This window comes from Oryx dammah, unplaced genomic scaffold, assembly GCF_014754425.2.
Source record: "Oryx dammah isolate SB20612 unplaced genomic scaffold, SCBI_Odam_1.1 HiC_scaffold_8, whole genome shotgun sequence".
NCBI classification, from domain to species: domain Eukaryota; kingdom Metazoa; phylum Chordata; class Mammalia; order Artiodactyla; family Bovidae; genus Oryx; species Oryx dammah.
The window spans coordinates 20,549,352-20,574,859 of NW_024070192.1; the positions used below are offsets into that span (position 1 = coordinate 20,549,352).

At 58.7% G+C, this 25,508-nt stretch overlaps 3 protein-coding genes and 1 long non-coding RNA gene across 5 annotated transcripts; all 4 read left to right on the forward strand.

Annotated features, from left to right (window-relative positions):
- The first annotated feature begins 537 nt into the window (after window positions 1-537).
- LOC120867100 (keratin, type I cytoskeletal 42) lies at window positions 538-7,875 on the forward strand. Its single transcript, XM_040245307.1, has 8 exons — window positions 538-1,017; window positions 3,351-3,433; window positions 3,557-3,713; window positions 4,855-5,016; window positions 5,598-5,723; window positions 5,972-6,192; window positions 7,395-7,444; window positions 7,568-7,875. Exons 1-8 carry the CDS (start codon window positions 553-555, stop codon window positions 7,663-7,665), a joined length of 1,362 nt encoding a protein of 453 aa, XP_040101241.1. The 5' UTR covers window positions 538-552; the 3' UTR covers window positions 7,666-7,875.
- A 703-nt stretch (window positions 7,876-8,578) lies between these two features.
- On the forward strand, window positions 8,579-15,294 carry LOC120867107 (keratin, type I cytoskeletal 17). The gene is made up of 8 exons (XM_040245314.1): window positions 8,579-10,246; window positions 11,308-11,390; window positions 11,980-12,136; window positions 12,930-13,091; window positions 13,711-13,836; window positions 13,932-14,152; window positions 14,245-14,270; window positions 15,067-15,294. Exons 1-8 carry the CDS (start codon window positions 9,791-9,793, stop codon window positions 15,159-15,161), a joined length of 1,326 nt encoding a protein of 441 aa, XP_040101248.1. The 5' UTR covers window positions 8,579-9,790; the 3' UTR covers window positions 15,162-15,294.
- Window positions 15,295-15,385: 91 nt separating this feature from the next.
- On the forward strand, window positions 15,386-19,834 carry LOC120867147. 2 transcript variants are annotated; one of them, XR_005721809.1, is made up of 3 exons: window positions 15,386-16,184; window positions 19,330-19,402; window positions 19,770-19,834. It is a non-coding gene; the product is annotated as an uncharacterized LOC120867147 (long non-coding RNA). The 2 variants fall into 2 exon arrangements; XR_005721810.1 differs by having other exon boundaries at window positions 19,330-19,509; window positions 19,770-19,831.
- Window positions 19,835-19,848: 14 nt separating this feature from the next.
- Window positions 19,849-24,732, forward strand: LOC120867090 (keratin, type I cytoskeletal 16-like). Its single transcript, XM_040245297.1, has 9 exons — window positions 19,849-20,049; window positions 20,552-22,421; window positions 22,869-22,951; window positions 23,058-23,214; window positions 23,317-23,478; window positions 23,568-23,693; window positions 24,009-24,229; window positions 24,326-24,370; window positions 24,457-24,732. The coding sequence occupies exons 2-9, from the start codon at window positions 21,789-21,791 to the stop codon at window positions 24,560-24,562; spliced, it is 1,533 nt and encodes a 510-aa protein (XP_040101231.1). The 5' UTR covers window positions 19,849-20,049; window positions 20,552-21,788; the 3' UTR covers window positions 24,563-24,732.
- The last annotated feature ends 776 nt before the right edge of the window (window positions 24,733-25,508 follow it).

Sequence of the window (25,508 nt, forward strand, 5' to 3'; positions counted from 1 at the left end):
GCTGGAAGTAATCCCAGGAGAGCTGGGGGCTCCCCTAGGTCAGAGGCTGACTTGCTCCCACTGTAAGGGGTGGGGGAGGGTGTCCCCCTGGATCTCTCCCTTTCCCTGGGATCCAAGAATGCTGGGTGGGGGGCCAGAGCAGCCCCAGGCTCCGGGCCTGTGGAGCCTTGTCCCAGGCCCTTTCTGGCTCCCAGGGTTGGGTTCTCCGGACTCCCCGAAGAATGAGCTCAGCTGCCTAATTGCGGTTGAGGATGGAAGATCACCCTACCCCCGGGGCTGCGGCTCCAACACTACCTTTGTTTCTAACAGACAATGGCGGCTAAGAGGCCATCGTGCCCAGGCCAGGCTTGGGCAGGGGAGGGGGCCGGGGGAGGCACTCGGGTGTCCAGCCTGAGCCCCAGGCCCTGGGCGGCTTGTACAGAAGGAAATTACACGGCTGGGGTTTTGGCTCCGACTTCAAGGGCCAGGGGCCCAGCCCCACTTTAGCCCGGCTATAAAGGGCTGCCCGGGGTCTCTGTCCAGACCAGACCCTGCGCTCAACTTGTGGACGTCATGGCTGCCACCACCACCAGCATCCGCCAGATTTCCACCTCCGGCTCTGTCAAGGGCCTGTGTATGCCCAGTGGGGGCTTCTCTCGGATGTCTTCCATCCGTGTTGGGGGTGCTTGCCGGGCCCCCAGCCTCCTGGGAGTCGGCAGCTCTGGCAATATGTCCATGTCCTCGTCCCGCTTCTCCATGGGCTTGGGGGGCGGCTATGGCGGGGGCTACACCTGCAACCTGGGTGGGGGCTTCGGCTCCAGCTTTGGCATGGCCGACAACTTGCTGGGAGGCAGTGAGAAGGAGACCATGCAGAACCTCAACGACCGCCTGGCCTCCTACCTGGAGAAGGTGCGTGCCCTGGAGGAGGCCAACGCAGACCTGGAGGTGAAGATCCATGACTGGTACAAGAAGCAGGGACCCGGGCCCGCCCGAGACTACAGCCACTACTTCAAGACCATCGAGGAGCTTCGGAGCAAGGTGGGCACTCCCTGCCCTCTGTCCTCAGTATCTACTTCCGACTCATGCATCCCAACTTTGCACCTTTGCCAACATCTCTCCTCCAGCCTAGGTTTCCATCATTCATTCATTCATTCATTCACTCACTCTCTCACTCACTCACTCACCCACTCCCTGGAACCCAGCTCTGGTCCCCAGGCCTGGAGGGCATTCCGTGAAGGGAGGCTGTGTGGAGTTCCTTCTTCCTGGGGGAGGGTATTTGGTGTGGGTGATGTAGGCATGGTCAGGGAAGTCTTCAGAACCTTGAGGGCAGCAGAAGACGTTCCAGGTATAGAGATCAGTGTGGACAAAAGCACAGAAGTGGGAACGAGTTTGGTGTGGCTGCTGGGAGTTGAGGCTGGAAGTCTCCTTCTCCCTAGTCCATTCTCCTCTGAGTTTGCTCCCCTGCTACCTGCCTCATCTCCTCCAAGCAGTCTTCCTGGATGGATGGCACTTGACTTTTGTTTTCAGACCTTGGGGTCCTTTCTATACGTTGAGGTTCAGTCTATACTGTGTTCATTGTGCTGATTTCACTGAGTTTGACATATTCTCACAGCTGTTTTTGCTCTGGGTCTTCCTCACTCCTTCCAGGATGGTCACTCTGGGGTTTCCTAAGGGCAGATGCTGTCTCTCCTTGCAGAGTTTGCGGAGGAGGGTGGGGTGGTCCCTGAAAAAAGGAGCTGTGTCTTCCCACTCAGACTGGAAGTTCCCAAGGGAAGAAATTTCTCTAACTTAGTCTGATGGAAGAGGCCACACACACACACACACACACACTATGATCTCTATGAACTCATGACCTTGGCATTCTGTGAATGTCGCACCTGGATCTTTTGCACAAACCTTCTGGCTGGAAGGACCTAAAGGGCTGCAGTTTCCAGAGGCAGTAGAGAGGTCAAAGAGGTTCAAGAGCCAGGCTTGGGGAGAGCTAGGCTGGGGGCTGGTTGGCCTGGGCTCAGCCCGCTCAATTTCCTGGTGGAGAACCAGGCCTGTGGCCCTGTGAGGGGCTTTGCCTGCTCCTGCCAAGGACCCAGGCCAGAAAGGGAACTCCTGCAGTTGCCCCCTGGAAGCTGCACCGATGGGAGTGCCAGATCAGATACCGGCCTTGGTCTGGGCAGCAGGGAACCCAGGGGAGCCCTGGTGAGTCAGTGTTCCCGAGCTCCGGGGTCAGCCAGCTCCTCACCCCAGACCCCAGCGCGCTGCGCACCAGGCCGCTGAGTCACTGCCCCTCGGCGGTTTGCACCACCACCCCTTCCCTGGGCCCCATCAGCCTCCTGAGCGGGAGGTGGGAGGTGGGGCAGGTCTGCAGGCTGCAGACCGGCCCACTGAGGCCCTGGGGTGAGTTCAAACCGGCTCTTGGGTTCAGTCTGGAAACCGAGCCTGACCCAGGGAGCCTTTTCAGAACTTAGGGCCTCGAGTGGGCTCTGAGGTCCAGCCTGAGTTTCCTGGGGCTGCCCCCTCTTACAGCTTGTACACTTCAACCCTCAGTCTTAAAAATCTCCAAAGTCTACCCAGCTCATCTGCCAAGACTTCCTCTCTGCTTCCTCTGGGCAACGTGCAGGGGCCTCGCCCTCCCCCTCCCCCATGGCCCTTGACGGGAGCCTCTCTCCTGTGTTTCTCACAACAATAATGACAGCTCTGCTCCTTCCAGAGCCTCCCCCTTTCCCTGTGGTCATTTGAACCTCCCAGATAACCCTGTGGGAAAAGAAAACCTTGTCCTAAGGTTTGATGTGGGACCCATCATAGCTTTATTAACTATTTCATTAATTGTTTAATTAAATTAATGTTTCCTGGGGGCTGATTCTGGGCCGGGCACTGTACCCAGGGCTGGGGATTCCAAACAGAATGAGACAGGCGTGAGACAAGGCGATGTTCCTCTGGAGCACAGAGACCAGTGGGAGAGAAGAAAAATACACATAAAAAAGTTATGGAAAAAAATTGCACTTGTGAGAAGTACTGCGTAAGAGAGATGGGCCGAGGGGAGGAATAATGGGGAGGAAGGACTCAGGGAATGGAAGAGGGCTTCCTGGAGGAGGTGGCAACGGAGCCCAGAGGTGAGTTTAGTTGGGGAAGATGGAGTGAGGTCCAGGCAGCTTGGGCAGTGACTCCCATGGTTGGAGAGGATCGCATATGGGTCTTTCTAATGGCATCATGGTATCCATGCCTGGGTATCATGCTTTCTCTCCTTTTGAGGAGACCATAGGGGCCCTCACCTCCCTCATTCCAGCCCACTATCCAGAGGGTTGTCAGAGGGGTGTTGCAAGGCCTTCCCAGGGCTGCCGAACATGCTTGCTCACCAGCCCCACCATGTCCCCCAGATCCTGGCGGCCACCATTGACAACGCCAACTTGGTGCTGCAGATCGATAATGCCCGCCTGGCAGCCGATGACTTCCGCACCAAGTGAGTCGGGGCCTCCTGGGAGGCTCAGGGGGCTGGTGTGGTCCGGCTCTGCACCCCACAGAGCTTTCTGTGCATATGAGTGTCCTCGCGGCACTCCATGGCTCATGCTTCCCCTCGCTCCAGGTATGAGACAGAACTGAACCTGCGCATGAGCGTGGAGGCCGACATCAACGGCCTGCGCAGGGTGCTGGACGAGCTGACCCTGGCCAGAGCCGACCTGGAGATGCAGATCGAGAACCTCAAGGAGGAGCTGGCCTACCTCCGGAAGAACCACGAGGAGGTGAGGCTGGCTCGGGGATGCAGGAAAGACTTGCCTGGGAACAGGCAAGGCTGGGCTCCCCACATCTTCCTGGGCCAAGGCCACGTTCTCTGTCCAATTTCTGTCTCTGATGTGTTCCTGGCTCTGACCCTGGGAGACCCTCAGAGGGCCCTGGTTGAGGCCTGGAGGGCCCTCTCCCCGGAAAGATACTTCCCTATCCCTCGAGGCACAGCCTGCTATGTGGTGGCAGTTAACCATCTAATAGGCCAATGGGTCTAAGAACATGCCGGCTAATTATTATGATTAATTGTAATAGTGATAGTCATAACAGCAAGGAACATCTGCCCAGCGCGTTCCAAATGATTCACAGCAATTATCTCAGCTGATACCGACAGCGTTGCTGCGAGAAAGGAACGAGTTCCTCCCTTTACCAGCGAGGAGACTGAGGCTCAGAGAGGTTAAGGAATTTATCCAAGGCTGCACAGGGGCGGGTCTTCCCTCAGGTCTGCCTGAGCCATTTCTGCACCAGCTCTGATGCCACCACCCTGCCACTTCTCCCACCTCCTAGGGACCCCAAAGCTTACCCCAAGGGTAGGGATCTAAGACCCTGCAGGAGGACTGATGAGCCCTGCGGCTTCCTTCTCACCAGAGCTCTGGGGTGGCCTGAGTTGAGAGAGCTGAATGCCCGAACAGCAGGAGTTCAAGTGGTTCTGCTTGATTTTGAGGCTGGCTTTGGGGATGCATCCCTGAGCAGATTCACATTTCTTAATGAGGTCTAAGTCCCCTAGGACCAGCAAGGGGCTGCTTTCCCTGTGCTTGTGCTGTGTGGTTGGTGGTAGGGGCCCGAAGTGAAGGGTCAGGGCAGGGAGTGAGGTTGTCCTTGCTCATCCCCCAGCATAACCAGGAGTTGCCTTCTCTCCTGCCCCAGCACGCACTGGGGCTGGGCGAAGTCCACCGTCCAAGTGTGTGTTGGGGGAGATTGTTGACATCCACAGCCATGTGAGTTTGAGACACGACAACATCTATCTCCACCTTCAGGGTGAGGAGCTGTTGGCTTGTCTGTGTCTGTCCTCTGCAATCATCTCTCCCAGAATGAGAAGGCAGCCCCAGGGACTCTCCCCAGGATGGCCCTGAGTGAGCTCCTGTACTCCTCTCTGCCCAGGAGATGAATGCCCTGCGAGGCCAGGTGGGAGGGGACGTCAACGTGGAGATGGACGCCGCCCCCGGCGTGGACCTGAGCCGCATCCTGAACGAGATGCGCGACCAGTACGAGAAGATGGCAGAGAAGAACCGCAAGGATGCCGAGGACTGGTTCTTCAGCAAGGTGGGTGGCCCCCGCGTGAGCAGGTGTGCACACGTGTATATGCTTGTGCTTTGTGCTCAGCACTGACTGGAAAATTTGCAGATGTGGATTCCCAGCTGGAAGGACCTTTGGAAACCAGCTGGGACCAAACCATCACGTTCAGGGGGAGACTATGAGGCTCAGAGAGGCCTCAAGCTCACATAGCCCTTCACGGGGGCAGGGGGAGCAGAGCCAGATCTCCTGACTCCACCAGACACTCCCCCAACCCCGGGAATTCGTAGGCAGGTGTGTATTTGGATGCAGACTCCTATGCCCCCAGTAAGAACAACATACTGAGCAGTGGCAGCACCCAGACTGTGATGGGCACACAGAGAGCAAAGGCCAGGGCCTGCCCTTACGTGTGCCTGCAACCCAGTAAGGAAGAAGCAAAGGACCGCAGGACAAGATGAATCCTGCAAGCGCCAGTGTGTACCAGTGGGCCTGAGGCCCTCTAGGGCGGGGGAAGGGCCAGTCTGGGAGGTCAGGGCTCGGGTGTGGCCCCTGCCCTCTGCCTCACCTCTGCCAGCCTCCTCAAGGCCCAGGGGCCCCATCCTGCCTTCCAGACGGAGGAGCTGAACCGTGAGGTGGCCACCAACACTGAGGCCCTGCAGAGCAGCCGGACGGAGATCACGGAGCTGCGCCGCACGGTCCAGAACCTGGAGATTGAGCTGCAGTCCCAGCTCAGCATGGTAGGGCCGCTGTCCCCTCCCTGCCCTGTGCCCACCGCTCCAGGGTGGGCCCCGCCTCCTGGACCCCCGCTGGGAGAACCAGAGGCTCCCTGCCCTGCCCTGCCTCTTCACACTCTGCCCCACCTCCCACCCTGCCATGCTGGCAGCACCCACAGGCCGGCACCACCTGGGGACCCACTTCTGGGGGCTCCATTGTGGGGAAGGGCCCCAGCTCGGTTTCCCTAGTTACCTACACCTTGACCCCCCAGAAAGCGTCGCTGGAGGGCAGCCTGGCGGAGACCGAGGCACGCTATGGAGCCCAGCTGGCCCAGCTGCAGGGGCTCATCAGCAGCATTGAGGCCCAGCTGAGCGAGCTCCGCTGTGACATGGAGCGGCAGAACCACGAATACCAAGTGCTGCTGGACGTGAAGACCCGGCTGGAGCAGGAGATCGCCACCTACCGCCGCCTGCTGGAGGGCGAGGACGCCCAGTGAGTGGAGGGCAGCCAGCGTGTGCTTGCTGGGCCGGGGTGGCTTCACCCAGGGAGGGATAGCACCAGCTGAGGCAGGAGGAGGTGTGGAGGCTTGCAGGAGATGAAGCAGAGAACACTGGCTGGGGTCCCACTAGATGGTATAGGCTCTGGGGAGCCAACAGGGCGCTTTTGTGTAGAGAGAAGTATGGTTGTCAAGACACCTTAGAACAGTCACTTGGGCTACAGAGAGAGAAATGTGTCTGAGGGGACAGGGTGAGGTGAGGGAGACCTGTCAGGAGGCTGAAGCAGGGAGTAAGGCCAGGGAAAGTGTTAGTCGCTCAGTCATGTCCAGACTCTTTGTGACTCCATGGACTATAGCCCTCCAGGCTCCTCTGGCCATGGCATTCTCCAGGCAAAAATCCTGGAGTGGTGGCCATGCCCTCCTCAAGGGGATCCTCCTGACCCAGGGATTGAACCCAGGTTTCCTGCATTGCAGGCAGATTCTTTACCGTCTGAGTCACCGGGAAGGAAGACCTGCTGTAAGGCAGGTGGAGGACGGGGGAGGGGAGATCGTGCACCCATAGGATGTGTTAGCTAAAAACAGCAGGGCTGGATGCCTGAAAGCGGGGCTGAGCGTGCCTTGTAGGTGGAACTCAATAAATGTTTGAGTAAGTGCATGAAGGAATGGGTAACAATGGCACTGGGTTTCTGGTTCCAGTGACTGGTTGGTGATCCCACTGTCCAGGATGGGTGGCGCTCTGGTTTGGAGTTGGGAGGGTGCTCAGGCCCTGGTGTAAAGGGGCCATGGATATCCTGGAGGCTCCATGCTTAGTCACTCATTCCAGCATTTTGCTCTGTGATGAGGGCCAGGTCCATCTGTAGTCTAACCGCAGTCTCTCCTGTTTTAATGAAGTTTATTTGTTGGGCCCTTCAGGATATGAAAAAAAAAAAAAACCACTTGCTCAGCTTCTCCTTGTGAATCCCTGGTTGGCAGCAAAGTGCCTCTGGGCCTCCTGTTGGGGTATCCCCTTTCCTTATTCCTGCCCACTGGGCATGTCCCTCTGACCCTGTGTTTGCCATTCTCTGCCGTGTACCCCCGCTGTGATTTCTCTCCAATTTCCTGGGACTTCGCTCCCCTCGGCCTAGCCAGCTGCTCCTCCTCCCAGGGGGCTGGACTCCCCACTGGCACCCCTGGGCTGACAGCTCCCCTCTTCCTGCAGCCTGTCCACCCAGTACTCCTCGACCCTGGCCTCGCAGCCCACCCGGGAAGGTAAGAGCCTGCCCCATCCTGCCCAGGGCGGGTGGGGAGAGGCTGAGGCCCCTTCTGTGCGGAGGGCTCAGGGAGGGCCTCCAGCCTGAGGTTCTGTGTGTATCCCTCCCCCTCTGCCCGCAGGCACGGTGACCACCCGCCAGGTGCGGACCATCATGGAGGAAGTCCAGGACGGCAAGGTGGTCTCCTCCCGCGAGCAGGTCCATCGCTCCACCCACTGAGGCCCCTTTCCACCTGCAACAGCCCAGCCTCCAGGGCCCAGGGGCAGCCATCGCCTCCAGCTCCCAGCACGCTATTGCCGCGCCCCGAGAGCCCGTCTGGGCCACCACCCAAGAGCTGTTGTGTTTCTGTCTGCTTCCTGCCTCCCCTCGCTGAGGGGAGCCTCCTGACTTTGCCCCAGTGACTGCAATTAAAGCTTTGCTTGAAGTTCAGTGTCTCCTGTGATTCGGTCTGGTCATTGGTTTGGGCAGTGTGGGCTAGCGATGGAGGGGTGATGAGAGTTTGTTAAATGTTTGGGGCTGCTTGTCACCTGCCAATCTGTTCTCCCACCCCATCTGGGCCTGGGGCCCAAAGGAGGGAGGCAGGATGCTTGAGGATGGAGGGATGGGACAGTCCACCAGGTTGGGGAAGTTTTTGAGAATCAGTCCCCGGGTCCCGCATTATTGGTGGCTGGCCCCCGGGAGGGCCCCATAGACTTTCCAGGAGCCACACCTGTTATAGAGAGAGCCCTGACTCAGCCTGGGGCGGGTACAAGGTCAAGATCAGAGGGAGAGGGGCCAGGCAGGGGGTTTCCTGGAGAAGTGGTCCAGGGCACTGAAGGGTGTGAGTGTGGCAAGGGTATGGCCAGACCAGGGAACCAGACAGGCTCTGTTGGGCTTGGGGGTGTATGGGGCGGGGTGGCCGCTCTGCGTGTGAGCGTGGGGGGGCGTCCTGTTTGCTTTGGTGGCTTGGCAGCTGCTGGGCTATTGGGGAATCTCTCTCAGCTGCTGGTGGGGGCTGTCTGGGCCTGTCTGGGAAGTGGAAGCCATCAGCAGTCTGAGACACGACCACATTCCGCCCAGCAGGCCTGCCGGGACCCTGGGACTGAGGGTGGTGGGCAGGGCAGGGTGGGGCTGTGGGGCGGGCACCCGGCCCATCCTGAGGGGCTAGTTCAGAGGATGGGGTGGGCCCTCTGGGGGTGGCTGCAGGGGACCTCTCCCAACTGGCGGGGGTTGAGGGTTCCCAGGAAGACCGTCTTCTTGGGCAGTGTCCTTTAGATTTCCAGCCAGCTGGGATCTGAAGCCACATACCCCCCATGCAAGGGGTTCTTGGGGCACAGGAGGGGTAGGGAGGCTGGAAGGGGCAGTTCTTCCTGTTCCCCTTATCTTGATGCCCCCTCCCAAACTGCTGCTTCCCCAGCCTGCAGCTAAGCTCCTCTTTGTCCGCTCCAGCCCAGAACTCCCCACCTGAGAAAGAGAAAATGGGGAAAGGTCAAGAAAGGATGCTAGGGTCCCAGGGGGTTCCAGGGTGAGAGATAGGAGCAGAAAACTAGCCAGATGGAATCATAGCCTCTACATGCTCCCCTGGCATCAGGGCTCTGCAGAAGGGGGGGCCAATGTGTCAGGGGCCCCCGGGGAGGCAGAAGGGTGCTGTGGCTGAGTGCAGTGAAGGATGAAGGATGAAAGCCTGCCAGCCAGGTTCTGAGTCAGGTCGGGCAGAGGGACACCCTCCCCGTATAAGCCCCAGTTTCCTTTTCTGTAAATGGGGTGGTAATCAACCTTGACCCAGCTGCTGCCTGCTGAGCCCAGTGGGTTTGGGTCCAAGGCAAGACGGGGTCTCAGCGCTCGCTGCCCCGCCCCTGCCGCCCAGAGGGAGCACCAGCTGTGGCATGGTGTATGGCTGGGAGCAGCCTGGGTTCCAAGCCCATTTGCCCACCAGACACAGGGTCCAAGCAGGTGTGGCTGGGGTGGCAGCTGCCTGGGAGGGCCCGTGACAGTGACGTCCTTCTTCCTCGTCTCCGTATTAGGTCATGGGAAAGCGTAGCTGGAGGGCCCGCCTGAATCACAGGTGACGGGCCTGAGACCAGAGACACACACGCAGACGCCCAGCGTGAGGGTTCAGAGAAATGATGCAAAGACCTGACGGTGGGAGGGGAGGGGGCCCACAGCCACCTGGGAGCTGGCGGGCAGCCAGCAGTGATGAAAGCCCAGGGGAATGGAAACAGAGGAGTGAGCCTGTTGTAATCGCTACGCCCACTTGTCAGGGCCTATAAAGGAGGCTGGTGAGCCCTGGCAGTAACAGCATCTTGGGCTTCTCTCCTCTCCAGCCTTCTCGCTCCGTGTCTGCCCGCCACCTGCTGCCACCACCATGACCACCACCATCCGCCACTTCTCCTCTGGCTCCATCAAGGGCTCCTCCGGCCTGGGGGGCAGCTCGTCCCGCTCCTGCCGCGTGTCTGGCAGCCTGGGTGGTGGCTCCTGCAGGCTGGGGTCTGCCGGTGGCCTGGGCAGTGGCCTTGGAGGCAGCAGCTACTCTAGCTGCTACAGCTTTGGCTCTGGTGGTGGCTATGGCAGTGGTGGGTTTGTCAGCGGTGGCTTTGGAGGTGGCTTTGGAGGTGTCGACGGGCTGCTGGTGGGAGGCGAGAAAGCCACCATGCAGAACCTCAATGACCGCCTGGCCTCCTACCTGGACAAGGTGCGTGCCCTGGAGGAGGCCAACACGGAGCTGGAGCTGAAGATTCGTGATTGGTACCAGAAGCAGGCCCCGGGGCCGGCTCCTGACTACAGCTCCTACTTCAAGACCATCGAGGACCTGCGGAACAAGGTAGGAGCTGTGATGGGAGGGGTCCTGAATGGGGCACAGCTTTTCCTCCCCTACCATCTGCCCTTGATCAAGGCCTGGAGCCCAGCCTGGGGGCTGCCACAGGGTCTCGGGGAGCTGAGGACAGCTTGGCTCCAGCTTGGCCCCTGGGAGCCCACCTTGGGGCCACTATGTGGCTTACGAGTTCTTTTTCAGGACAGTAGCCTGGGCTAGGGACAAGTAGGTCTTGTGGGGCTCCCTGGAGCCTGTTTCCCATCATGGAACTTTTTACCACCTTGTGTGGTTGTAGGATAAGAAGGATGGAGGCAGGAGGAGGGCTGGGCTCCTGGGGCTGCCGGATACTCAGACACGGCTTTCCTTGGAACAAGATGGGGATTTAGGGCTAAGGTGGTGTCAGGGGTCTGGTAATCTCCTGCTGGCACCTGCTGGGAGGAGGAGGCAGGAGAGAGTGGGTGGGACCTCAGGAGGCCACTTCTATGCCTTATTTGGGGATTTTTCTGGCTTCTCCATCTCTCCTGCTGTGCCCTCAAGATGGGCTCAGCAAACTTGGAGCAGGGCTGCCTCCTGGAGCCTGGGGTCAGGGCTTAGCAGGGGTCATGACTTCTGATTTGGAAGTACATTTCGGTGAGGGCTCCTTTAGTTTTCCTTTTGCGGGAAGCCTCTCAGGGGCACTGTGTCCCGAACTGTAATAGGAGGGAGTTTCTCACATCCATCCTCTTTCCAGGATTAGGGAAGAGCTTCTGCCTGGGGCATCCTCCTATTCTTTTCTGGCCCTCCTGCATTCCGAGCCTGGCACTCCCAGCTGGCTGTCTGCTTTGGTTTAAGGCAGAGTCTGGCAAGGGGGTTCTGTGTGGGGAGGAGGGGAGTATCAGCCATCAGACTCCTGCTGGCCCCGCCTCTGTCACCAACTGTAGAGCAGTAAAGCGGGGAGACAGGGTGGGACGGGAGCCTTCCTGGAGAAGGTAGCCACATCCTGGCCCCCAGACGGAGAGTCTCATCTCAGAATCTTGGTCTGGGTTGAGTTACTCCAACCCAGGGACCTGATCACTCTCCCATCTTCCCAGATCCTCACGGCCACCGTGGACAATGCCAACATCCTGCTTCAGATCGACAATGCCCGCCTGGCTGCTGATGACTTCCGCACCAAGTGAGCCCTAGCCAGGGTCTAGGGAGAAACTGGGGGCAGCCCTCCCTACTGAGGAGCCCAGGCCTCCTCAGTTGCTGATGGCAAGGTCCAGAATCTGGGGGTTAAGGAGTTCACCTCTTAGCCCAGGATGCTGCAAAAGCAGCAAATTCTGAAGATCACTGGGCTTAGTCAGATGATGGAAGAGAGAGGGGAGGCAGGAGGCAGAGAGGAGAGGAGTCAGGAAGCCAGGTGGGGTGGGGCCTTGCCCTGCATTCCCAGGGCCCCAGGGCTGGGAATGGCTTCCACTCCACCCTGTCATTGGAAGAGACTCTGATGCTGGGAAAGATTTGAGGGCTGGAGAAGAAGGGGGCGACTGAGGATGAGATGGTTGGAAGGTGTCACTGACTCAATGGACATGAGTTTGAGGAAACTCTGGGAGATGGTGAAGGACATGGAAGCCTGGCATGCTGCAGTCCATGGGGTGGCAAAGAGTTGGACATGACTTAGCAACTGAACAAACACCCCCTCATCATTCAAGGGAAGGGTGCTGGCCAGAACCTGCACCGGCCAGTCCAAGCATCTTGACAGAACTCTCTGGTTCCCTTTGCAGGTTTGAGACAGAGCAGGCCCTGCGTGTGAGCGTGGAGGCCGACACCAACGGCTTGCGCAGGGTGCTGGATGAGCTGACCCTGGCCAGAGCGGATCTGGAGATGCAGATCGAGAACCTCAAGGAGGAGCTGGCCTACCTCCGCAAGAATCACGAGGAGGTGAGGCAGCCGGGGCAGTAGGTCAAAGAGATGTGAGGGGGTGGCAGGGCTCCATTGCTGTGCCAAGGCTGTGCCATTGCTGTGACTGGGACGAGCACTCCTACTGTGCAGCAGATTCTGAAGGTCCCTGGGCTTAGTTAGGGGAGGCAGGAGGCAGAGAGGAGAGGAGTCAGGAAGATGGGCAGGGGTGGGGCCTTGCCCTTCGTGTCTCAGGGCCCCAGGACTGGGCTTGGCTTTCACTCCACCCCGCTCATCATCTGAAGGCAGGGTGCTGCCTAGGTGTCCAGGCTGCTTGGCTTAGAGTGTTGCCCTGTCTGCAGAGCCCAGTTCCCCATGCAGGGCAGGCTTCTCCATGTACCACCTACTTCCCTGCATCTGGGGAGTCTCCCAGGGGCCCACAGAAGCCTCTTATGCCCATCCTGGCCTCCCTCACCAGACAGGAGATAATTGAGGAGGATTCCCAGCTCAAACCCTCCAATATGGACCCTAGGTAGAAGTTTGGAAGTTAGATGGGAGGTTTTGGGGGCTCACGCCTAAGAATTAAGATTTTATTTTCAGAGAGTCTTCAGTCTAGTGAGGGAGCACAGAATCTATCCTGGGGAACCCCTAGTCTGATACTGGAGGCAAAGCCCACATAGACCAGGTGAACAAAAGTCGTTTGGAGGGTCAGAGGGTAGAGGGTGAGCAGAACAAAGGGGACATTGTGGGAGGGGTCTGGAGAGCTCGTCTGGGAAGGTTGGGAGTGAGAGGTTAGAGCGGGGGATACCCACACCCACCACCCCCTCCTCCACAGGAGATGAAAGCCCTTCGAGGACAGGTGGGTGGCGAGATCAACGTGGAGATGGATGCCGCCCCCGGCGTGGACCTGAGCCGCATCCTGAACGAGATGCGTGACCAGTATGAGAAGATGGCAGAGAAGAACCGCAAGGATGCTGAGGACTGGTTCTTTAGCAAGGTGAGGGCTGCTGCAGACCAGAGGCCTCTCCCAGGGCGTGGGGTGCAGGGCCTGAGTTCCCACCGTAAGCCCAGAACCTGGCACCTTGGGTGCCTTAACCCCGGTGAGCTGCACGGACCCTTGGCGTCAGGGTTGCCTGTTGCACTCACAGGCCTTCAGCTTGCCTGAAACTGGGATCTGAAGGGGTCAGGGGGAGTCCCTCTCAGGAATAAAGCCAGAGAATCAAGACCCCAGGAGCTTCCATCTGTCCCTCAAGAAGTTAGGAACCAGTACCATGGGTCTGGCTACTGTCCTGGCTGGTTCTCAAATTTCTTACTCTTGTACCTTCTTCTTGAAGGCATTAGAGGTAAAATTTAACAGCCTCTCAAAGTCTTCTGGGTTTGGGGAGGTGGGAGGCTAATGAGAAGGCATTGCTCCCGCAGTCAGGTTTGGAAGGAGGCCTGAGAGGCCTAGGCAGGTCAGGAAGGCAGCCATGGTGAGGGGAGTTGGGGGGAGTGTGTGCTCTAGCTGTCTGTCTGGGTCCAGAGTGGGCCCTGGGCTGAGCATATGGAGACCATGGGGGTTGCCTTGGAAAAGGGAAGCCAGGCTCATGCTGCCCTGTCCTGTGTCCTGTCTGCAGACAGAGGAACTGAACCGCGAGGTGGCCACCAACAGCGAGCTGGTACAGAGTGGCAAGAGCGAGATCTCGGAGCTCCGGCGCACCTTGCAGGCCCTGGAGATTGAGCTGCAGTCCCAGCTCAGCATGGTAGGGGTGCTGCCGGGACTGGTGGGGAGGTGCCCAGGGCTCTGGAGGGGCCCCCCGCATACCCTCGCCGATCTGGCCTCTCCTGCTCCCCGCAGAAAGCGTCCCTGGAGGGTAGCCTGGCCGAGACAGAGAACCGCTACTGCGTGCAGCTGGCCCAGATCCAGGGGCTGATTGGCAGCGTGGAGGAGCAGCTGGCCCAGCTGCGCTGTGAGATGGAGCAGCAGAACCAGGAGTACAAGATCCTGCTGGACGTGAAGACACGGCTGGAGCAGGAGATCGCCACCTACCGCCGCCTGCTGGAGGGCGAGGACGCCCAGTGAGTGGGGGAGCCAGGCCAGGGCTGGGGGCCTGGGGCAGAGCTGAGTCTCAGACCCACATCTAATCTTTGTTGTTTTTTTTTGTTTGCAGCCTGACCCAGTACAAGACCAAAGAACGTAAGCATTTTGGTAACTGAGGGTAGGGCTTCACAGGGCAGGCGACCCACCTGCACTTTACTGGGGGAGTGTCCCCAGGAGCTCCAGGAAATGATGGCTGATCCTCAGCAGGGGTGGGGGAAGAGACCTGGTAGGGCTCGGGGTCCTAATTAGATGAGGGAGACACTGTCTGGTCCCATGGGGGTGGGGCAGGAAAAGGCCCTTACCTTGGAGATCCTAGGCTGAGAAAAGAGATGTGGTCCCAGCTCTGAGACTCTCATTGATAGGCACATGGTCTCACTCTCTTTGCTCTTGGGACCTTACGGATGAGTAAAAGCAGTCTCATGTCTGGAGTCTTTTGTCTGGTGGCAGAAAGGGACTTGATCCTTGTTCTCCAGATCCCAGTCTGATGAGGAAGATAAGGTCCCAGCCCTGGGGTCTCTAGTCTAAGAGAGGTGATGGGGACCAGGGTCTTGTCTTGGAGATCCTTGTCTGAAGGGGGCAAAATCCATGTCCTGGAGACTGCAGAGAAATGGAATCAGACTCCATTTCAGACTAGCATCTGATCTGCGCAGTCTTCCTCTTACAGAGGGTCAGAATCAAACCATTTATTTGGGAGGCAGGACCCACCCAGGGGGCACCAGCAAGGAACAGGGTGGGAAGGAGGGAGGGATAGGGTCAGAGGGGGCACGTGTGGGGGTGTGATGTTGAGGGGCTAACAGAGGCGTGGACACAGGTGGCCATGGTGGGAAGAGCTGGCTCTGCTCAGGGGGCTGGGGCTGGGCCCCCACTCACCCCGGGTGTCTGTCTCCTGCAGCCGTGACCACCCGCCAGGTGCGCACCATTGTGGAGGAGGTGCAGGACGGCAGGGTCATCTCCAGCCGCGAGCAGGTTCACCAGACCACCCACTGAGGACTCTCCCCCACCAGCCCCCGGGGCTCCCCATTGGCTGTGCAGCCTCCAGCCTCCCCAGCCTCAGCCCCCCAGCTTCAGTCCCTTTCCTGTCCTCACTCCCTGACCAATAAAGCTTGTTGACTGAAACACAGGATGCTTCCTATTTGTGACCCTGGTGAGGAAGGGGTGAAGGGTATGGGGGCAATGGGGGCTGGGGTAGCTGTCCGTGGATACCCACTGTTGTCGACTTGGAGGACAAGGGTCATCTTAGAACAGGGGTGAAGACTAGGTCTGGGCAGAGCTTGGGGGGGGGTGGTGTTGCTTTGTGCCTCCTAAGTGCTGATGATCCCAGGGAGGGTGGTCCAGGCAGCGCCAGACCCAGAGTGAGGTCAGCGTGTCAGGAGGATGTCTTAGGTGTCCTCTTCTTGCCCCATAAGGGGGTCCATGACCTTGGGCAGTGCCTTCCCCTCATGGAGCCTCATTTTCTCCTCCCTAAATGGACAAGAAGATCTCAGGAGCCAGAGGCCCAAGGGGTAACATGTCCAGCCAGTTGCTCCTCATGGTCCTGTGGGCTGTGTCCTCCTCTTAGAGGGTACGAGGTGGCGGGGAAGGTTGGGGAAGAGAGGCAGGCCAGGACAGGAATCAGGATCCTCCTGAGAGAGGCACCAGGACTGAAGGTGGGTGGGTGGAACCGGATGCTTTCGTTGCCTCAACTCCAGGAATCTGAGACCTGCACTTCCAGAAAAGGCAGGTGTAGGAGAGAGGGCGGGGCCTCTTCCAGGAATGTCTCCTCAAACGGTCAGCTGAGGATGGGGCGTTCAGGGGAGGTGGTACCCTAGGAGCAGCACCGCCCTCCCTAGCCCTTTGTCCCCTCCTGGTTCCAGCAGCTTGGAGGTCAGGGGAAGCTGCCTCCTGGGGAAAGGGGAGGGGCCGTCCTGCCCATCCGCTCTAACACCCTCCAGCCCAGCCCTTCTCGCTCAGCCAGCAGGGGAGGAGCCCCGGAAGTCTTCCTTTGAGTAAATCTGAAAACCACTGGGCCGGGTGGGTCTGATTTCCCGGTATTCTTAAGAAGTCGGTATTCTTAAGAAGTCGGGGTGGGTGGAAGGATTAATGAGAGGAAGTATACCCCCATCCTAGTTCACAGACAGGCCTGGACTCTCTGCTGCTGCAGAGTCACACAGACCCCTCCAAACACCTGCTCTCCCGGATGCCTGGAGACTGAGGCAGGGAGGGGGCAGGAGCAGCCAGAGCCCCCAATGGTGGGGGTTTGGGACCAGAGGGAGAGGGGGCGGGAGGAGCAGGCGGGGCAGTGGCACGGGAGCCATCTATGAAGTGGGCAGCGGGGTGTGAGGACTTGGAGCAGATCCCAGGCACTCTCTGGATCTCAGAAGTAGCAGTGAAGAAGGGGCTAGATGAGCCCCCGGCCCGCGGCCCTTCCCGTCCTGACCCCACGGACACGGAGGACAGTGAGTTCCCTTCCACGGGCTGGTGTCCAGGGCACGCGTCTGCAGAGGCAACCGCAGGACTCCAGTAGGCTCGGAGTGTGGGCTGGCGTCTGTCCGTTGCCTGGGCAGCAGTCCGGGTAGGGACGGAGGGCGGGAGGGAGGAGGCGCTGAACCCACCTGGCCCCCAACCATACATCCGGCCGCAACCAGAAGAACCAGCCCTGGGCCGCGGATGGCTCATCGCCAGGCGATCTCATTTACCTGAACAACAGTCTCAGGAAGCGCGAAGAGGCGCCCCATTGAGTGGATGGGGACACTGAGGTTCTGAGGAGCAGTGACTCAGCCCTGTCCGGAGCCTGGTGTGTCAGGGGCGGAGCGGGGCGCAGGAGAGGCGGGGCTGTGCTGGGAAGGGCGGCCAGAGCCCCACCCCCTGCCCATCCCCAGGCTCTTGGGCGGGGCCCCTGTCTCCCCGCAGACTCTGGAGGTCCACTCTTACTGATGGGCGGAGTGAGGAGGAGTCAGAGTGTGAGGCGGGTCAGAGTGTGGGGCTGGCCAGAGGCAGGCCCCGACTTCACCCTTCTGCGGGGGAAGAAGCCCTGCCCACACAGGGAGTGGGTGGGTGGGTGGTCGGGAGGCCACAGTGGGGGAACGGCCAAATGTTCCCGGCTGCCCCAGGAAGGCAGTGGCTGCAGTGCTGGGGTTGAGGGTCCTTGGGACAGAGTGCTGGGCTCAGAGAGGAAATGCCCGGCCCTTTCCAGGAATCCTCAGCCCAGGCCTGGGCAGGAGGGGGCAGCAGGGAGGAGTGCCTGGGGGTGAGGGCCCATGGTCCTGGGGACACTGTATGGCTTTGTCCAGGCACGCCAAGCTAAGCTGCTGGGGCGTGTGCAGGCAGCGGGATCGGGGGACTCACAGTCTGTCCACACCCACACTCCTGCCCACTGCTGCACGGAATGTTTCAGGGAGCCGGGCTGTACCTACCCTTGGTGCCGCCTCACCCACTTTTCTATGATGGCCACATGCACGGGATTCCCAGGATGGGGCAGGGCCGGGGGTAGCCAGTCCCTGTGACTCTGCCTTCACACACCCACGCCTGGAAGGGTGCCCTGGCAGCGCTTCTGCTGAGAAATGACGTGGCAGTCACACGGTCCGCAGCACTGTGTCGCTCTGTGCCCGGGTCTGCGCTGGGCACAGGAGAAGGGAGAGACCCGGGCCGGCCTGGGAGGACCCTGAGCGGCCTGGAGGGAGCCCAGTCTATGGGTGGTGAGCCCGGCACAGCGGCCAGCCTGACACTTCCCTCAACCCTTGGGAACTGCTGTCTTCTGCACCGCCCAGGCTGTCGGGGGCTGAGGGGAACAGAGGGACAGAGCCAGGACAGTTCTGCCTCTTGACAGAGCGCAGGCGGTCACCCAGCCTGATCCAGCCACAGGCTCCCCTGAGGGCCTCTTGGTTGTGCAGCCATCCTGAGGGGCTGTGAGAACTCCCCCCGGGGAAGGGGGCCATGAAACATGGGGGGAGGACCACAAAAGGCAAATCAGTTGCTCACAGACTCACCCAGATCCTGGGACCAGTCATGAGGCCAGAACCTGCATCCAGGCTATTTGTTCCCTCCCAGAGAGCCTGCCCCCTCCCTGCAGGCCCCCTGCACCCCATCATGGCCCGAACACTCGGTGTTAGCGTCGCCTCTAGCTTCTCCAGATGTCCTGCTTTGAGGGCCTCTCTGTCTTGTTCTTGGCATCTGAGTGTCCACACAGTGTGTGGCACGTAGTATGTGTTTTATAAATACCTGTGGGTAAATGCAGTGATAGCCACCACTCTGTGCAAGCTTCTTTATTTATTTCACCCCTATTTGCCTGGGAAGTAGTACTGCTATTCCCATTTCTCAGAGAAGGAAACTGAGGCTCAGAGCGGAGGAGTGACTTGCCCAGTATCTGGCCCCTGCTTGCCCAGCTCCAGCCTGCTCTGTCCTGGCTTGCTTGGGCTCCTCTCTTTCTTCATTCTGACCTGAAGCCTGTGGCTCTGGCTGCCAGCAGGGGCTGGGAGCTTTCTTCCTCTACCCCGCTTCCCCTTGCCCGGAATCTCATCCCCCACCTCCCCCAGCTGCCTTTTGCTCCCCAGCCTGGCTGGTCACTGGAATCCCCCTGGGATCTTGTAAAAAACATCCTCACCATCAGGTTTATCCAGCCAAGTGCCGATGAAGTGGGTCAGAGCAGGGCCCGGGAATCTGTATGGGGACTCTCGTGACCAGTCAGGTTTGGGAATCACTGCAAGCTGAGTCGTGGCATTGTGTGCTAAGTTGCTTCAATCCGTTTCTGACTCTTTGCGACACATTGGACTATAGCTCACCTGGTTCCTCTGTCCATGGGATTCTCCAGGCACGGATATTGTCATGCCCTCCTCCTGGGGAATCTTCCCGACCCAGGGACTGAACCTGTGTCTCTTACGTCTCCTGCACTGGCACATGCGAAGCATGGCATTAGCCAATGATATTCCCTGGCCAAGTCAGGTGTGTGTTGCTACCTGGGATGGGGCTGGACCGAGGAGAGAGGAAAGAGACCCAGGTGGAGGAAGGGATGGCAGTCTGTGCTCTGCGCCGACCAGGCCTGGCGATTCTGGCTCTTGCCAACCTTGGGGCAGGTATGCCTCACTGGCACCGAGGAAATGCCAGCTGCATGCTACAGGCCCAGCGTCCCACGTTTCCTGCTGTACTGGACTGTATTCCCGACCTTAATTTTTCTTTCCAGGGTCAAATGATAAGTTCCCAGTTCAGAGACCATGACGATGTCACTCTCCTCCCATCCGCACCCCAAATGCGTGGTGGGTACTCGGTCTGAGGTGTTGACTGAAGTGGTCTGATGGGTTGGTTGGCAGCTTCCTGAAGCTTCTCAGCCCACGTAGGTCCCCGATCTCCAGGGCAGGACCTGGTGTGTAATCCCATCCCCCCCATTCATCCACGACAGGGATGGGGAGGTAAGGGGTGCGGGGGTGGAGGGGAGGGGCAGTGATCTGGTGAGAAGGGAGGTGGAGGGCATGAGGGGCAGGTGGGGGTTGCAGAGAAGAAGAGATCCCTGGGAGAGTCAGTGTGGGCCTGGGTCAGGGTGCCAAACCTCGGTCTAGTCTCTGCTTCTCTGCTCTTTCTGGTTGGCACTTGGTGGTCTTTGGTGACCTCGAATGCTGTTTCCAGTTCTGAAGGTGATGAGTCTGATTGGACCTGAACTCCAGGCCCATGCTGATGCCTGCGATGGCAAGATATCTGTCCAAGATTCCAAAGTCCCTTTTGCCCATTGTGGGGGTTGGGGGAAAGGAACAGTAAGTTCCCTCTCCCAGGCCTGGCCCTGAAGGCGTGTGCTGGGTACCAGCTCTGCTCATCTCTCTGGGCCCTGTGCCTACAGGTGAGGGGAGTGATGTGGCAGAAGCAAAGCCCTGGTTACGCTGAGACAGACTTTCCTGCCCCAAGGTTCAAGGTTGTTATCGCCCAGCAGGGCTCAGACTGAGACAAGCCCTCTCTGCCTCTTCTCACCTCCACAGAGGCACTTCAGAGCAAGGACAGTGACCACCCACCAGGGCACCCCAGGGGGGCCTCTGTGTTGGATTCCAGAGCCCCCAGTCTTGCCTTTAGCCCCCAGGCCAAGGTCATGCCTACCGGGCAGAGCTCATTCCAGGCACCTTGGGGAGGCAGATGGTAATGGACACACCTGGTCCCCACTTGCAGGGCATTTGTGGGAATGTGGAGACATTCCAAGCACCAGGGTCTCATCCTGGCTGTGCAGCTCAGTGACTTTGGGCAAATCACCATTTCTCTGGCTCTCGCCCTCTCCCCCTCACTTCACAGAGTTGACTCAAGACAACAGTGTTTATTGGAGGGGCATAGAGAGTGGTTTAGGATGGTGGAAAGGGTTTGGGCTGGGCGAGCAGACAGACAGGGTTTTGAGCCTTAGGTCTTGAGAAGTCCACTTCGCCTTCCAGGTCCATCATCTGTGAACTGGTGGCAGGAATAGGGCTCCTCACAGTACCATGTGGCAAACGATACATGCGATACCACCATACGATGCCCGAATCCTGGTCAGTGTGGCAGGCGACCAGAGATCCGCCTTCCCTGTCTCCTTTGACTGAGCGAATGGAGTTGCCAAGTTAAACCTAGAATCTATGGGTGGTCCAGAGAAAACTGTTCGAATCTGAGCCGCGAATGTAATGTCGGGGCTTGGAAGCCTGTGGTGGGGGTCGGGGTCATAGGTGGTACCAGCAGCAGAGTGGGGACTCCTTCCCAGTGGAGTTTTTGGTGGGTACCCCTGAATAGGTGAAGCAAGGCATTGGTGGAGGGGTGCTGCTCAAAGGGTGGGAGTGTGAGGGGACAGAGGCGAGGGCCAGGGGGAGGGAGGGAGGTAGCAGAGGATGGAGGTAGGTGAGAAAGGGCAGGTGAGGGGTAGCTGGGCTGGAAAGGAAGGAAAGGGAGACTGGAGGGGAGCCGGGGTGGCCACTGGGGAGGGGCCAGCAGGGTCTTTTGTGCATGTTCCTTTGTGGCTAGTGGTAGGTATGTCCTCCCCTTTCCCAGAAGAGAAAACTGAGGCCCAGAGGCTCATAGACCAAAGGATTGCCTATGCCATGTAGCTTGTCAGGGCAGGGATTCAAGCTGCCATGTACTGGTTTCATGGTATACACCACTTCCAGGAGGTCCTGGGGACTCAAAAGCAACCCCTGAAACTGAAATTGAATCCAGTAAGGGAAAGAGTCATAGAATTTTTAGAACTAGAAAGAACTCTGAGATTGCCCAGTCCAGGCTTGTCACTTTACTGAGGGCAAACAACAGCTCATAGAAGGAATTTGGTCACACAGTGAGCACAGCAGAGCAGGGCCACAGCCACAGCCAGGATCCCACAGCTGACTCCTGAGACAGCCCCTGGACAGCATCACTGAGGCCGTTCATCCAATGCTGTCACCATGGGCAGGGAGTCCTTCCATGGCCTGACTCACTACCCGGGGACGCAGTCACCACAGAGTCGCCTGTGCCAGGGCACTGCTGGCCCCTCAGGCTCTAGGAACGGGAGCCAGATTCTTGTCGCCTAGCCTGAGTCACCACCGACTCGAGTTGGTGTGTTTTTTCTTGGCGCCACCCCCCCCCCAAAAAAAAGCTGGGTGGGAACTCAGCGAAGAACAGAGTGAAGTGCATCGACCCTGGGCTGAATAATCCGGAGAGGGGTGTTGGATGGGACCCAGAGTGATGAGATCTGGAGGGGAGCCCCGCCTTCCTCACGTGCATATAAATGTTCCTGTTGTTCGAGGCCTCAGCATCCTCTCGGCCTCCCTGAGCACCTCGCTCTGTTCGCTTCTCACCATGACCACCTGCAGCCGCCAGTTCACCTCCTCCAGCTCCGTGAAGGGCTCCAGCCGCATCGGTGGTGGCTGCAGCTGCGTGTCCTCTGTCCTGTCTGGAAGCTCCTGCCGGGCCTCCAGCGCCTATGGGGGCCTGTCTGTATCCTGCTCCCCTCGCTACTCCTCCGGGGGTGTCTGCGGGCTGGGGGGAGGCTATGGCGGTGGCTTCGGCAGCAGCAGCAGCAGCCTTGGAGGGGCTCTGTGTGGCAGCTTGGTTGGAGGATATGGGGGTGGCCTTGGTGCAAGCTACAGTGGTGGTGATGGTAGCCTCCTCCCTGGCAATGAGAAGATCACCATGCAGAACCTGAATGACCATCTGGCCTCCTACCTGGACAAAGTGCATGCCCTGGAGGAGGCCAACAGGGGGCTGGAGACGAAGATCCATGAGTGGTACCAGAGTCAGGGGCCCAGGCCCGCCCGCGACTATAGCCCCTATTTCAAGACCATTGAGGATCTGAGGAACAAGGTGGGTTGGCCAGGTGGGTGGCTCTGGTGGTGGAGTGTTGATAGAGATCATGGCTGCAGTGGCCCTTAGAAGAACGCTTGCTAGTGTCTCCATTTTACAAAGAGGGAGACTGAAGCCTGTTTTTGAGGTGAGGCCACTTAGAATTGGTGGCAGAGGGTCCTTTTTCAGCATCAGGGTGTCTGAGCTGGGCTGGTACCCTGAGTCTCTTACTCTATGCAAGCATTTCATTGGATTCAGCTTCTCTCAGGCTTGGGCCCAGGATGCCGGTGAAGGATATGTGGTTGTATCACCCCCACACACTGAGCTCCGTGGAGAAGTCACCTGAGGCTGACTGGGGGTGTAAAGCCTGACCTACCAGCTAGACAACTCTCAAGACTGGGGAGGCTGCTGTTCACTTCTGAACAGCAGGGCCTTGGCTAACTAGACCTGTCCTTCACCCCCCTGCAGATTATTGAGGCCACCATAGCGAATGCACAGCCCCTTCTGCAGATTGACAATGCCAGGCTGGCGGTTGATGACTTCAGGAGCAAGTGAGCAGAGGGCGAGCAGTGGGGTTGTCCAGACAGGAAGATCAGCAGGTCTTGAGCCTCAGAAGCCTCATGATGGACCTTGAGGCCTTGACCTTTGTCTTGCCAGGTATGAGCATGAGCTGACCCTGCGCCAGAGTGTGGAGGCCGACATCAATGGCCTGAGCAGGGTGCTGGATGAGCTGACTCTGGCCAGGACTGACCTGGAGATTCAGATCGAAGGCCTGAAGGAGGAGCTGGCCTACCTGAAGAAGAACCACGAGGAGGTAAGGTTGCTGCTGGTGGAGGGAGGCAGGTCCAGTGGGGTTGCAAATGCACCTGGGGCCAGGGAAGGGGTAAGCTGAGCACCTCCTCACATCCCTTCCTAGGAGATGCTTGCCTTGTGGAATCAGACTGGTGGGGACGTCAGCGTGGAGATGGACGCCACCCCCAGTGTGGACCTGAGCCGCATCCTGAACAAGATGCGTGACCAGTATGAGCAGATAGCAGACAGGAACCGCAGGGAAGCCGAGGCCTGGGTCCTGAGCAAGGTGGGATGTGGGTCCTCAGCCCTCCTGCTGGACTTCCCAGCCAGGGGGCCTCTGGAGCACTCTACACCTTCTGTTCTTTCCTGTCTCAGTCTGAGGAGCTGAACAAAGAAGTGGCCTTTAACAGCGAACTGATGCAGAAGAGCCACAGTGAGCTGGATGAGCTCCGGCAGGTGCTCCAGGGCCTGGAAGTTGAGCTGCAGTCCCAGCTCTGCATGGTGAGAAGGACCAGGAGGGCACAGCCCCAGCCTCCTAATCGCCAGCAATGGCGCCACCCCCTGTAATGGAACCTTACCACCGCACGGTTCCTCTTCTTTTCCCAGGAGTGGGTTGGAGGGATCACTGCACCCATTATATAGACAGAGAAATTAAAGCCCAGAACCAAGCCTGGAATAACTTTTTTCCACATTGTCTGGCTCATCAGCAGCCCAGCTGAAGTCAAAATCCATGCACCTCTCAGGACACGTGCCCAGAGACCTAGGGGGTCAGCAATGATCACCTCTGTTGACTCTCTCTCTCCCTCTTGTTCACAGAAAGCATCCCTGGAGAAAAGCCTGGAGGAGACCGAAAACCGCTACTGCCTGCAGCTGGCCCAGATCCAGGAGCAGATCTGCAGCTTGGAGGAGCAGCTGGCCCAGATGCGCTGCGAGATGGAGCAGCAGAACCAGGAGTACAAGATCCTGCTGGACGTGAAGACGCGGCTGGAGCAGGAGATCGCCACCTACCGCCGCCTGCTGGAGGGCGAGGACGCCCAGTGAGTGCCTGGAACCCCTGTCCTGCCCCCAGACCCTTCAGCCCCACCCCTGCTGCTCCCAGCACACCTGACTGCTCTGCCTTTTCTCGCGCACAGCCTCTCCTCCCAGAAACCATCCGGCCAAAACTATGCTTCCCGAGAATCTCCCACAATCTCCTGAGGGTCCCGGCCACCCTTGAGCCCCTGGCCCTCCCAGCGCCCTTCTCACTTCCTCTCCTCTCTCCCACAGTCTTCACCTCCTCCTTTCCGTCCTCCTCTGGTCGGCTGACCCAGTCCATCCTCAAGGAGGAGGGCTCGTCCGGCTTCTGCCCGGGCCGGAGCTCCAAGCCCTGAGCGGCTTCTCCAGGAGCCTCCTGCCTGCCCTCCCACCTGCCCACCAACCAGCTTCACTGCCCAAAGGCTGGGGTCTGGCCCCTGCTCCCCGCCGTGCGGCTCCCAGCTGTCTTCCCTCCCTCTCTGCTGGTGGTGGGCTAATAAAGCTGAATTTCTGGTTGATGCAACAATTCTGTGTGGTCTCCATTCTTGAAGTGAGAGGGGGTTGGAGGTGCCTCCAGGGAATCTTCTGGGGCCTGACAGCCTGAGGGAGGAAGGAAAGAGCCAAGTGAAAGAGCTTGCATGTTGTTCCTAGACGCCCTCTGGGCTGTTGTGGGGTGGGAGTGGGAGTTGGGACACAGGCTGCGGGCTGGCTAGCTCATGTTGCTGGGTGCTGAGTGAGGGTTTTACAGCAGCCCTTTCCTCCCACTGTCTCCCAGCAACTCGGTGAGCTGGCTGTGGTCAGGCTCATCTTGGAGAGTAAAGTGACACAGACACTTAGTGGCATGACTGGCTCAGGTCTGTTCAGCTGCAAAGACCATCTTTCCTTTATATGGCTCTATCTTTTTAGGTATTTTAACCCAAAGACTCCCACATTTGAGCTCCTAACTCTACCTCTTGGCTCCTCACCTTTGCGTCCCAGGATCTTGGTGTTGGATGGTAGAGGGTGAGACGTCTGTCTTGGGGGTGGTGTCCACGGTTAAGACTGAATTTTTCTTCTTCCAATCTGCTTCCCCTCATCACTCCTATTAACTCTCTTCTCTTCCTCATTCCCCTCAGCTAGTGAACTGAGTGCCAATGAGTCCCCTAGAAGTATCTGTCACCCATGCCCTCCCATTCATCCCCACAACCACCACCACCTTCCTTTCTCCTTGGAACTAGGCCTCTTGCTGCTCATCTCTCCCACTCTCATTTCTACCTAATGACCTTTCGTTCTTTTTTTATTTTTTTTAAGTGTTTATTTATT

Coding starts and splice junctions, on each gene's coding strand:
- LOC120867100 (XM_040245307.1), top strand. CDS start 553: ATGGCTGCCACCACCACCAGCATCCGCCAGATTTCCACCTCCGGCTCT. Junction 1,018..3,350: donor TCGAGGAGCTTCGGAGCAAG/GTGGGCACTCCC, acceptor CATGTCCCCCAG/ATCCTGGCGGCCACCATTGA. Junction 3,434..3,556: donor GCCGATGACTTCCGCACCAA/GTGAGTCGGGGC, acceptor CCCTCGCTCCAG/GTATGAGACAGAACTGAACC.
- LOC120867090 (XM_040245297.1), top strand. CDS start 21,789: ATGGGACCCAGAGTGATGAGATCTGGAGGGGAGCCCCGCCTTCCTCAC. Junction 22,422..22,868: donor TTGAGGATCTGAGGAACAAG/GTGGGTTGGCCA, acceptor ACCCCCCTGCAG/ATTATTGAGGCCACCATAGC. Junction 23,215..23,316: donor TGAAGAAGAACCACGAGGAG/GTAAGGTTGCTG, acceptor ATCCCTTCCTAG/GAGATGCTTGCCTTGTGGAA.
- LOC120867107 (XM_040245314.1), top strand. CDS start 9,791: ATGACCACCACCATCCGCCACTTCTCCTCTGGCTCCATCAAGGGCTCC. Junction 10,247..11,307: donor TCGAGGACCTGCGGAACAAG/GTAGGAGCTGTG, acceptor CCATCTTCCCAG/ATCCTCACGGCCACCGTGGA. Junction 12,137..12,929: donor TCCGCAAGAATCACGAGGAG/GTGAGGCAGCCG, acceptor CCTCCTCCACAG/GAGATGAAAGCCCTTCGAGG.